We start from the raw sequence: 12,544 nt of genomic DNA, 5'->3' as shown, positions 1-12,544 counted from the left end.
CACAAACATCGTCTTTTTAAGTAAGGTCTGTTTTATTGTAGACACTAGTAACGAGTGCATGTGTCATGTACCGGCATGCCTCAGGAACAACTGTGCTCAGTTTCAGCTCTGTAGCTAACCTGTACGGTTCTGTTCTGTGCTTTCAAAATGTTTAACAATATCAACTCGCCCGCTGCGTGTGAGGTTCACTCAGTGATATGGTTTTTGTCAGCAAGGAAACTGTCTGCTGCAGAAATTCATCAACAGATTTGCGAAGTGTACGGTGATACTGTTATGAGTGAAACCAAAGTGCATAAGTTGGTATGAGTATTGAAAGATGGCCGTGACAACGTCCATGATGAGGACTGCTCCGGTCGCCCTTCTTTGATTACAGACAATCTGGTGGCTTCAGTTGAAGCAAGGATTCGTAAGAACAAGCACTTCACAATAACAGGTCTCTCAAACGAATTTCCTGACGTGTTGAGATCAGTGCTTTACAACATCGTTTCTGAACATCTAAAGTTTAGGAAACTGTGCTCCCATTGGTTCCCAAAACTCCTAACAGAGCACCACAGAAACTAAAGATTTGAGTGTGCGATGAAGTTCTTGACTCGTTATCACGAAAAAGGTGACGGCTTCTTGAGTCAGATCATAACTGGAGACGAAACATGGGTTTTGCATATCATGTCCGAATCGAAGCAACAGAGCATGGAATGGAGACACACACACACTTGCCTGTAAAGGTGATGGCCAAACAGACTCTGCCCCAGCGCAAAATCATGGTGTTGGTGTTTTGGGATATGCATCGTGTTTTGTTGGTTGCCTTCATGCAACAAGAAACCACTATCAATGGAGACGCATACTATCAAACCCTGAGAAAACTATGCAGAGCAATTCAAAACAAAAGACACGACATGCTGACAAAGGTAATTGTCCTTCTCCATGACTATGCAAGACCTCACACTGCAGGTCAGACCCACGATTTATTGAACAGTTTTGGCTGGGAAGTTTTAGATCACCCACCCTACAGTCCTGATCTTGCGCCAAGTGATTACCATCTGTTCCTCCATCTCAAACACCACCTCAGTGGCAACCGTTACAATGACGAAGACGTGAAGACGGCAATGAACTCTTCGTTCGGCAATGAACTCTTCGTTATCGGAACGGGTGGCAAGTTTTTATGAATACAGTATTTTAAAACTGATTGAGACGTATGATATGTGTTTCAACAAACTTGGCAACTATGTCAAAAAATAGAGTGAAGTATGTACTTTCTGAAAATAAATTTACTTTTTTGAAATAACCTTTCATTGTGTACTTATGTTCAAATGGACCTTACTTAAAAAGCACGCCTCGTATATTGATATTAATTAATTTTAGAACAGTTTCTTTGAGTCTAATGAAGTCTATTGGAATCAGTCCACTTCAGGTGAACAACTGTGCAATGGCCACCTAGTGGTTAATGTCAATGTTCAGACCCTAACCCCAAGTTCATCCTTCTAGGATTAAGTGATCAGAGACTCTCCAGAAACATGGCTCACACACAAATAACCAACTACAGCAATGAGTTCTATTTGAAATAACACATAAAATTCACTTTGACACATATTTGCTCTCAGTGAAGTAAACAACTTTAATTTTCATCTAATAATACTGCAAAAAAGGTGCAATCAATTTCAAGGGCAACTTGCAAAATTGTTCATCTCTGCACAATTACATTCATCCATTGCAGCAGTAATAATGTTTGTTTCATTACCAACACACACAAAGCTAAGTTCACTTCAAATAATCTTCTATGCACGCAAGTTGGATAAACAACGAATAAATTACAGTCAGTATTCTGTCTTCTTCTTCTTCTTCTTTTTTAAAGGCACACACATGTAAGTCTTATTAGTAATAAAGTCTATTATAACAACTCTCAAACATAACTTCACCAAACAGCCAAACAACTGAAAATTACCATGAAGATCTGGAAATAAACTTCCATGTAACATACATGACATATACTGTTCACAATATGTTGCAAGATCCACAATACATAACTAACCTGAAAAGCTTATCATATTCAATCTCAGATGAACTTTTTGTTAACATGCGTCTCTTCTTAGGTGGACCACCTGAAGCACTACGTTTTGCTGATGTTTTAAGTACAGAAACTCCCGATTTGCCTTCAATCAATATCTGAAATGGCTTTACAAGTGGGACTTGCTGACTGGGTTTACTTCGAATTATTTTCTCTGGGTTATACAATGAAGAATAGTTATGTTCAGTTACAATGCCACCAACTAATCTCAGCAACTCAGTTACTGACATCCGCTTTGTTTGGCGCAAATTGACATTAGACACACTATCCTTTATAAAATGATGGTCAATCTCTTTTGAACTTGATTCTTTCAATTTATTTCCATCATCTCTGTCTTCCTTTATGGTCACATTTTCCTTTTTGTAACCTAATCGAACAACACTGTCTAAATTAACACTATTTCGTGGTATATCAGTGTATATCCAATAATCAGCAATGGTCTCTGGTGCTGTAAGATAAAAAACACATCAAAATAAGTTAAATAGTGATCTACACAAAATGCTATAAGAGCTTAAATATCAAATCACCACTAGTATAGCCTCACCCGTCACACTTACCATTACAGTCATTCTCTCCCAAAGCAGAACTACATTTGAGTGAGATATTTTATTTGCTCAATAACACAAATGGATTTCATCCTAGAATGAAATTCTCTTACAATTTGTGTAGTATATATTCCAGTTATTGTGTGGTGGGGAGGATCCAATGACAACTTGAAGCCTTACAATCTGTCTATGAGATGCGTTTTGAGTGGCACAACTGGTAGTATAAAAAGGAAGTAAAACTGTCTTCAATCTGAAGATCATTTTGAACACCACATTTAATAGGCATGGTCCTGCTGGAGATGGCGTGTCTTTCCTTTCCTCTTATCTTTGAATTACCCAGTCATTTATAGTGGGAACTACAGTTTAACATGGATTTCAAACCACGGTGTAACTCGACATTTTTCACATCAATAAACATTGCCAGAGGTGAAAGAAGTGGGAAGTGACATAACAATCCTAGGACTGACTGGGAATCAGACCCAAGACTTTTGGATTTGTAGTCCAGCACTTTACCACAGAGCTACTGAGACACAGAGCCTACTGCTCACAAAAAGACAAGAGATCCGATTTTGATTCCAGATATGGTTTACACCTTTAACTTGCATATAAAATTGATTTTAATATATTTATCTTTCATAATTCTACTGTTGTTCTTCAGCACACTACTCTTCTGTTTCTTCAACACTGCACTTTCATCCCCCTCATTACAGAGGACCATACTTTGATCTGACATCACAGAAGTTAAACCACTCTTGAAAATCTAGTTGAATAAATGCTTAATGGGTGTTTCTCAAAGGAATAAATAAATAAATAAAAAACACCCACACACACGACTTTATTAAAGGGGGTAGACCACAGTAGGAAGTCTTATAGCCTATTTTTTACTGGCTTAATATGTTCCTTAGAGAGTCTATTTTTAAGATTAATTCATGTAAAGTGTCCCATAAACGTTAAAATACAGGGTGCCCCAAAAAGAATGACACAATTTTAACTTGTAATAATACTGAGACAAATGTCACTAGGTAACTGAAACAGCGCTATAATCTGGGAGACGAGTCTTTGGCATTGACAGCTCGGTAGCGTCTTTCCATTGCCTAGCGACCGCAGGCAGGCAGCCAATGACGGCCTGACTTTGAGCAGGTAGCAAGGGCCACATTGCCGCTCTGAAACCCGGTCGCGCACGCTTATGAAACTTACCAGTGTCTCGCGTGCAGGCGGTGCGGTCGTTCGTCGTTTGTCTGAAGTTGAATTCGCAGTTGATTTTGTTTTTGTTGTTTTTAGTGTTTCTTTGTTTATGTTTCGTTGTAAACAATGTCTAGTGCGGCAGGTAGTACCAGCCCAACACAAGAAGTGAAACGGAGGAAGAAAAGTGTGCTACACACCCAGGCCCGTGAATTCGTGTGCTCTGTGAGGGATTACTTTGAGAAAGAAAAGGACAAAGGTGGGCCCTTAATTCCTGTTGTTCAGGTTGTGAAGAGAACTGCAGCAGCATTGAAAATAAGTAAGAACACTGTTGTAAAGGTAGGGAAAGAACAGTATAGTGTAGATTGTGACGAGAGTGGCACAACAAAGCTGCACACAACAGGAAAGAAGCGACCGAGAAATAAGCAGGTGACAGCTTTGGACGATTTTCAGAAAGACACTATTCGTCGTCATATATACAGCTATTATAAGAGAAGGGAACATCCCACTCTATCTAAATTACAGGTGTCGCTTCAGAAAGACGATCTTTTTAAAGGGAGCAAATATTCATTGCGTACAGTGTTGAAAGACATAGGCATCAGCTATTCACTGTTTAACGGACGCAAAATATTAATGGAAAGGACAGATGTAGTTGCATGGCGGTGCAGATTTCTGCGCAGGATCATGGGTGTGGAATTCGAAAGTATAGTGTGGTTAGATGAAACTTGGGTCAATGCCAGCCATTCTTTACGTAGAGGCTGGAATGATGGAACGCCCGAGGGGACAATGGCAGTGCCTGTTGGCAAAGGAGGGCGTATTATTGTCTTACATGCAGGAACATCAAAAGGTTTTGTGCCAAACTGCTTGAAAATGTTTCGGTCAAAAAAGATGGGAGATTACCATGAAGAAATGAACAGTGTAGTATTTCAAGAATGGTTCGAGACATCGCTTACGACGAATCTGACAAGTCCATCAGTGATTATTATGGACAATGCGCCTTATCATTCCGTTGTTCACGATAACGCACCAACCTTGGCAACAAAAAAAGACGATATCATTCAGTGGTTGAAACGGCGAAAAGTAGATTTCAGAGAAGATTTAAGGAAGGCGGAACTGCTCGAAATTGTGGCACAAAAGAAACCCCAATTTCCAACATATGTAATTGATGAGATTGCTAAAAGGCACGGGCATGAAATCGTTCAGCTTCCTCCATACCACTGTCACTTCAAAGCAATTGAAGGAGTGTGGGCGCAGATAAAAAATTACATTGCTGCAAACAATAAAAAATTCACGATCTCTGAAGTGGAAACTCTCCTTCCAGCAGCTATCAATAAAGTGACAAGCGAGACGTGGGCTAAAATTGTAAACAGCACTGCAAGTGCCATCAGAGAGGCGGCCAAAACCGAAGGGGTTGTGGAAGAATGCATCGAAAATTTAATTATACATCTGGGAGAGAGCAGTGATAGTTCGAGTAGTGCTGAGGAAGACAATGTCAAATCAGATTCTGACAGTGATGTGAGTGGTGTTTTTCCATTACAGTAACTACAACATATTCAGGAATGTAAGGAGGGAGTTTGCTATCGATCTACAACCAGATCATCATATCGTGAGTACTTTCTTCAGATTATAACTCTTAATACACTGACCAATTATTCTGTAGCTTGTAGTAGAACAAATTAATAATGCTAATACTTAACAATGGAAACCAAAACTGCTAATGTTCAACAACTTGCGAAAATAGTTTTCATTTCAGTTGTGAAGTTTAACAAATAACTTTATTATGTTTCAGCATCTTAGATACTTGTACTAAATAGCTCTTATCAGTTTTTGAGTTAGTATATTTCAAGCATCAACTTTAAATAAATTCACGCGTACCAATACGACTTGTATTTTGTCTCGCTTTTATTTCTGCTGCTAGGGAATGCGTGTAGCAGACAGGGCGCCGCGTGCTGTGAGCCACGTTCGGCAACAGCGCCGTCTGCCCGCCGGAACTGTCAGTACCAATAACTCGTCTCATGGACTATAGATGTAATTGGCATGGTCTACAGTTTCAGAAAAAATCCACTAGATGTGCAATATGGTGTCCATGCAACAGAAGGCATATTGTGTTATTGAATTTAGTCATACTCAATCAGTGATTGCAGTTCAGCGGGCGTTTCATATTCGATTTTGTGCTAAACCACCATCACCAAAGAACATTCGACAGTGGTATAAACAGGTTGAAGAAACAGGGTGCCTCCGTAAAGGCAAGAGTCCTGGCTGGCCACACGTGCCTGAACAAACAGTGGAACAAATCCAATGAGAATTTGAGCGGAGCCCCCCCGCAAGTCTACGTGTCATGCTACCCGAGAACTTGCTTTATCACGCATGACAGTGTGGCGTGTTTTACGGTGTTGTTTAACCCTCAAACCATACCGATTACAACTGGAAAAAGCTCTTCAAGATACTGACAAAGTGAAGTGAGTGGACTTTAGCAATGCTATTCTAGAGGACATGGAAGATGACACTTTTATGACACGGTTGATATTCAGCGATGAAGCAACTTTCCATATTAGCGGTGAGGTTCACCGTCATAATGTGCATATATGGGGGCTCGAAAATCCTCATGAAACAATGCAAAGCAAGGTTTAGGGACCCTACTTTTTTAAGGAAGAAACTGTAACACGACAATCATTTCTTGCAATGCTACGGAACTGGTTAGTCACACAACTTGATTCTGACAATTTCATCTATCAGCAAGATGGGAGCACCACTGCATTGGCACAACAATGTGCACAGTTTCCTCAATGCCAATGTGCCTCAACGTTGGATAGGGTGTACAGGACCGCGAGATCAGGCTTTACACTCTTGGCCTCCTAGGTCCCCTGACTTAACACCATGTGGCTTCTTCCTGTGGGAATATGTTAAACAATGTGTTTACATTCCTCCCTTACCTCGTGACATTGATGGACAAAACCCAGAATATCAGATGCCGTAGCTTCAGTGACAGAAGACAACACACTCAGTTTGGCACGAATTCGGCTATCGGCTAAATGTCGACCGTACAGCAAATGGAGGACATATTGAACATTTATGATGGATTTTTATAAACTTCTGTCTTTTCTGAGTAATTTAGTATGCAATTTGTTGGTGTTAAGCCCTTCTTCCAAATAAATAATTCTATTTAAAATCGGGTCATTCTTTTTGGGACACCCTGTATATTAAAACCGTGATTTACTGCATTGTAGTCTGGCACATCTGAGCACTTGAATTCAACTGATGTAATACTGTAATATTATTCTCAAAAAGCTTTCTCCCCTTGTTTATGGTAAACAGTCTGAAAGGACATGCTTGTCTTGTGTCTGCTTAACTTGTCATTTCACTTACTGTTTTAAATGAAGTACAATGACAGTGCTTGAAAACTAGAAACAGACATATTTGTACCAATAGAAAAGGTTCAAAAAGTAATCCAAATCATCTGAAAAATGCTTCAATTGGTAAGCGGAAGCCAGTTAATCAATACATTTTGTAAAATGAGCGTGTTTTGATAATAGTGAAGAAAAGGCCAACTGTACAGCACTTGCACTGCCGATTAAAGGTTTGTTCAACTTAAATATTAAACAAACACAAGTAGAAACTTTAAATGTTTGTTTTTCGAAAACAACATTTTTCAAGTTGGTGGAAGCTATAACACAAGAATTATACATGTAATCACATTATACCTTTTTGTAACTTTTGAGTCGGCATTTTTTCCACTGTAGTACTTTGGATGTTTGTGGCATATTTTAATTTTGATTTTTAGTGCACATCTTTTTAATAACTTTTTTGTCAAAAAAGTTAACTTTTATTTCAGAGTGCCGCCATTTTGTTAAGAACCATTTTTTAAAGTACCCCCTTTAGACAATATCATGTTTCAAAGCAGTTTTGCAAATTTTTTTCTAGATCCAAAAGTGTGGCATTCAGAGCTCCCACCAACCACTCTCACAGTCCATGAAGGCCTTCTGTCAATGTCATGTAATGTCCTCTGGGTGCAAGATTTTTACTTAAAAGAATACATAATACAGCGTTAAGGGTGTGTAATAATGGTCTAATGTCAGTTTTGTATTTGTTTGTTATTTTATTTTTAAAAAATCATGAATATCAGCTCCAAAATTGAGTGTCACCTTGGTCTACCCCCTCAATGCGCAGGTAAAGTGAGCTGAAACAAAAACTGGACTTTTAGTGTTTCGCGTAAACACTAGAGTCAATGATACACTATGGTTTTGTTTACCGTCATGTCACTGATTGATTGAAAGCGACAGATAGATAGATAGAGAGAGAGAGAGAGAGAGAGAGAGAGAGAAATTATAATTTGAAAGAGTAACACAAAGTTTCGAAAGCTAGTGCAATTATCTGATCTGTTTCATCTGTCTATGTACCACACACCAATCATCTGCAGGTCACAGAATGCCTTTACTAGTTTTTGCTTGTTATTTCCATTAGCCATGTCAGTTATTTGTTGGAATTGAATGAAGATAGGCACAAGGAAGTATGACATTACAGAAAATAAAATGTGCACAATACCAGTTACTACATAGATGATGAATTTGATTTCCAAACTTGTGAGACATTCAACTCCCCCAAGCCAGTGTCACACAACATTATACTGAATAAATTATTATGCACACCAGACAGCACAGAAATTAATGGCAGCTGTTTCATAACCATAACCAATAATAATCAGCAAGAGGTTGATAGAATTGTTCATGTGACAACTAAGAACTGAAACACAAAGCTTGGTCACCTGAGTCAAGGTAACATTTTGAGTTAATGACTGGTCCACACAGTTTACACAACATAAGGACAGCGATCCTGGTTGTCAATAATGCACTGTGTAGGTTAGTCATTTAATCATTTGCTCATGAGACTTTTCTCGTGGCATAGGTTGGGTGCACTCACCTCAACCAATTGAAGGCTCTCTAACGACTAACTGCAGCCCTTCATGTGGCCAACCTAATGGCAATAGGATATTCCAGGGCAAAAAATATCCAAGCTTCATCTGGTGAACATTCTTGGGAATTTTGAAAGATTTACTATGCCAACATGTTCAACCAATGTGAATACACAAGTAACAAAAAAATATTAACACCCTCCTAAATGTCTTTAAGTGTTCAAGGTCATAAATATGTCTATAATTTTTATAGTGTATAATGATGTGATGTCACAATTAAACCTTGCAGACTTCACACAAGGACAAATCACCAGTGTTCATCTGAGCATATATGATAAGTCACAAATCTACTAATGGATTTCATGTGAAGACTTTGTCTAGTTTACACAATAGCAGAACCAAAAATAAATTTATCAATACACAGACAAACATCAAAGAAGCCTTACAAGAAGACAATGCCATGAAAGTGACAGTTCCAGAGAACACAATGTCAACAAAACCAGTGCATCTGGAACTGCAGGAACAAAACGTTCATGGTAGTGTCACATGTGCTGTAAGCAAAATGAATTCAAAGCAATGGTGCAAGGAGCACAAAATCTTAATTAACTAACCAATGTAAATATGTAATCTAGCCTGAAACACCAAGTTTTGTGCCACTCCCTAAGTGGGTTGCATTTGCATGTGAATCTATCTATCAGATAATTCAAAATGTCGTCTTCAAAATGAGAAGTATCTTAAGAACCTCTGCAGTGGTTTAGACAATCATATCATGATTTTCAGTTGATTTTATCCTGAAAAGATAATTGGTAAGGCCTGTAAGACTATTGTAGGTGATTGTTCAGTCAATGGAGCTTGATTTCTAGCAGTGGATTATATGTTCAAGATTATCACCCCCCCCCCCCCCCCCCCCTTCCGCATCCTCCAGAAACATCCGAGCATTCAAAAGCTAAACAGTCCCACATATTATCAGATATTCTGCTTCTGCCCATGACTGCAGTCGATCAGTGGACTTTGTTGCATCATGATTTTGGAACTTCATTTTGTGTTGGGTCATAAACACTATTTGTTTGAGACTTTTCTCATTTTGGCCTATATATCCCACGCAATAACAATGCCAGTGAAAATTTTATATACTATTAGACAAGCAGCCTACATACTTAAGAGAGAATATAGAAATCTGTGAAATGTTTAAGTCAGAAGCATCACTGTCTTCATGCAGAGTAAATAAACTGAGAGCTTTCTTTAAATATTAATTAAACCTGAAATACAATGTGAGGCTGATAAAGAGAAGTTATCTTTCACAACAGTCACACAGCACTGACCATACCATTAGCTCCTGAATAGCATTGGGTGGAATGAAACTTGGCTAGAGTGCAGTCATGTCAGGCACAGCATTTCCAGAAGCATTCCTATGCATGCATTAAACTACAGTAGAGTTGCTGAGTTCAAGTGTGTTTCTCTACTCAGTCACAATCCTGGTACTGTTTGCAGTTTTTTTTTTTTCAGTTTTGTGAGGCTAAGTAAACAGTGTTGATATTGTAGTTTAACAAATGCACTGACTTTCAATCATTTTCTCTGCATTGAAGACTGAGGCCTCGCTGTGCACTTGCCCCACAAAATTCAAGAGTGGGGCAAGTGCACTCTAATTTGTGGGGAATGTGCACAGAACTGTGCTCTTGCCACATTTCTGAATTTGCATGGGGAAGTGTGCAGCAAGGCTAAAATGTTGAACAAGAATAAATAAGTCAAATAAAATTCTCAGTGAATAAAATTCTCAGGTTAATGTATACTGTCCTTTTAAACTACTTTCAATGTTTTTAATTAATTATACTCTTTGGCAGGACTATTCTATGGGGAGAAAGGTGAGAAACTGTGTAAGGAAAACCAAAAGAGGAAAGCTGTATACAGCAAGAGATCTAGAAGCTGCTGTGGAAGAGGTGTAGTCTGGCTGAATGAATATATATTGCACTTCTAAGATATAGAAAGTACCATCATTTACATTAAGAGACCATTTTAAAGGTAGAAGAGGGGCCAAATCATCCTCTCAGGGTAGCTCAATCATGTTTTCACCTGATGTTGAAAAGAGCATGGCAGAAGGAATAACTGAGATGAAAAGTACAGTTTTGGACTGTCGAGACAGGAGTTTTTGTCAGTGGAAGGCAAGTTTGTTAAAAGTAACAAACTGAAAACACCATTCACAAATGGCAAAGCAAGCTATTATTGGCTCTATGTGTTAATGAAATGCAATAATTTTTGCATCAAAAACACCCCCAAAGCACTGAAGTATGCAGAAAAAGTTGTGCGGATCCATTCATTACCTATCCCTATTTCAACTTCCTTGAAGTTACAATAAAAGTTGTTGTCCTTGAAAATACACAAAATATGATTTTTAATTTAGACGAGACAGGGTTTGCTAGGGATCGCTCAAAAACTAAAGTTGTGGGGGGAACAAGGTTACCTTCCTCAAGAACAAGAAGTTTTCCAGAACAGGATAATATTTAAGTTTTGCTTAGTGTATCTGTGAATGGAAAGCTTCTGAAAAAGAAATTTTTTCTGGACTTTCTTACGGAGCCACTCCTGATGGCTGGATGAAAGCTGATGTGTTTGAGAATTTTTTCTAGAAATCATTATTACCATTACTAAGAGGATATAGGCCTGCTATTCTAATATGTGACGGCCATAAAACACATGTATCTCTGAAGTTGACAGAAATGGCATGGCATATAAACATCACAGTTTTAATTTTTCTTCCTCATTCATCCCACCTTCCCCAGCCATTGGAATTAAATGTGATGAAATCTGTAAAAACTGCCAGGATATAGATCTCATTAAGTGCAAAAACATAATATTGGCCAGAAGATGAAAAAAATTAACATCTTAAGTCATATGTCGGCAAATTTTGAGTCATCTGTTAACCAGGCAGGGTTTCAAAAAGAAAGAATTCATCCACTCAAAAACAATGTGATTTAGGAGGACATGTTTGGTCCTAAAGCTCTTCAACATTACAAAGTAGAGCACCCAAGGACCATTTCACAAGTATTATCCACTTATTCCATTGATGAACCAACACCCTGTGGGGAGCCCTCAAAATCTACCCAAGCTGTTCTTTCTTTTAGCAGTCAACCTAACCTAAGCCAAGCTATCAGCTCAGGGCAAAGAAAAACAAATCAGGACTTTTTAGAAATAATTCACAGCCATAAGATATAAAATACAGAAAAGAAGTAGTGAATAGCCAAAGGGTCAAAGGTAATAACTTATGATGTAATGCATAGGAGGCTTATAGTCTGACAAAAGGAAAAATAAGAAAGTGAAAAGTTGAAATAAGACCAAAAAGTTCAGAAATTACTAAAAAATGAGACTAATAGGATGGTCAGAAAGAAGATTGCAGAAGAAACTGTATAAAGAGAAAAATTATATAAAGTTCATTGGAATCACATGATTATAACAGCATCAGAGATTCCAATGTGGATTACAGCAACAATCTTTCAGAGGAAAGTGTGGCACAACAGAAGGAAGAGAAAACTGTATCAGTGGAAGCTGTGGAGAAAGAAGCATAACAGGTGTATGATTTGGCTTTGAAAACTGTAGAGAAGTTAACTACGGTTGACAGGGCAGTAGTGAAGTATGCTGGCAAAACCCAAATGAGATACTACCACACCCCAGAGTAGGAAAAAGGGGGGACATGACCTTAAACATTGAATTCTTTAATTCTGATGCGCAGTAATGTATGTTACAGTATATTTTGTCGTTATTTATCATTTAGTAAAACTACTGGTACTTTGTTCATCATTGTAGTACTTAAAGTGACAAGATTTGTTATCACTTGTAATTTCCTCCTCTATTGTA

General features: G+C 38.3%; 1 protein-coding gene across 2 annotated transcripts in view; it reads right to left on the bottom strand.

The window, feature by feature from the left end:
* LOC124556623 overlaps nt 1-12,544 on the bottom strand; it is a 121,427-nt gene that overhangs the window by 41,943 nt on the left and 66,940 nt on the right. For both annotated transcript variants that reach the window (XM_047130593.1, XM_047130592.1), the window contains exon 7: nt 2,027-2,510. In XM_047130593.1, coding sequence (XP_046986549.1) covers nt 2,027-2,510 — 484 coding nt within the window. The remainder of the gene's footprint in view (nt 1-2,026; nt 2,511-12,544) is intronic.

Source organism: Schistocerca americana, chromosome X, assembly GCF_021461395.2.
Source record: "Schistocerca americana isolate TAMUIC-IGC-003095 chromosome X, iqSchAmer2.1, whole genome shotgun sequence".
Lineage (NCBI taxonomy): Eukaryota > Metazoa > Arthropoda > Insecta > Orthoptera > Acrididae > Schistocerca > Schistocerca americana.
Note: the sequence above shows the minus strand (reverse complement) of the source record. Positions and strands in the feature narration are given on the sequence as shown.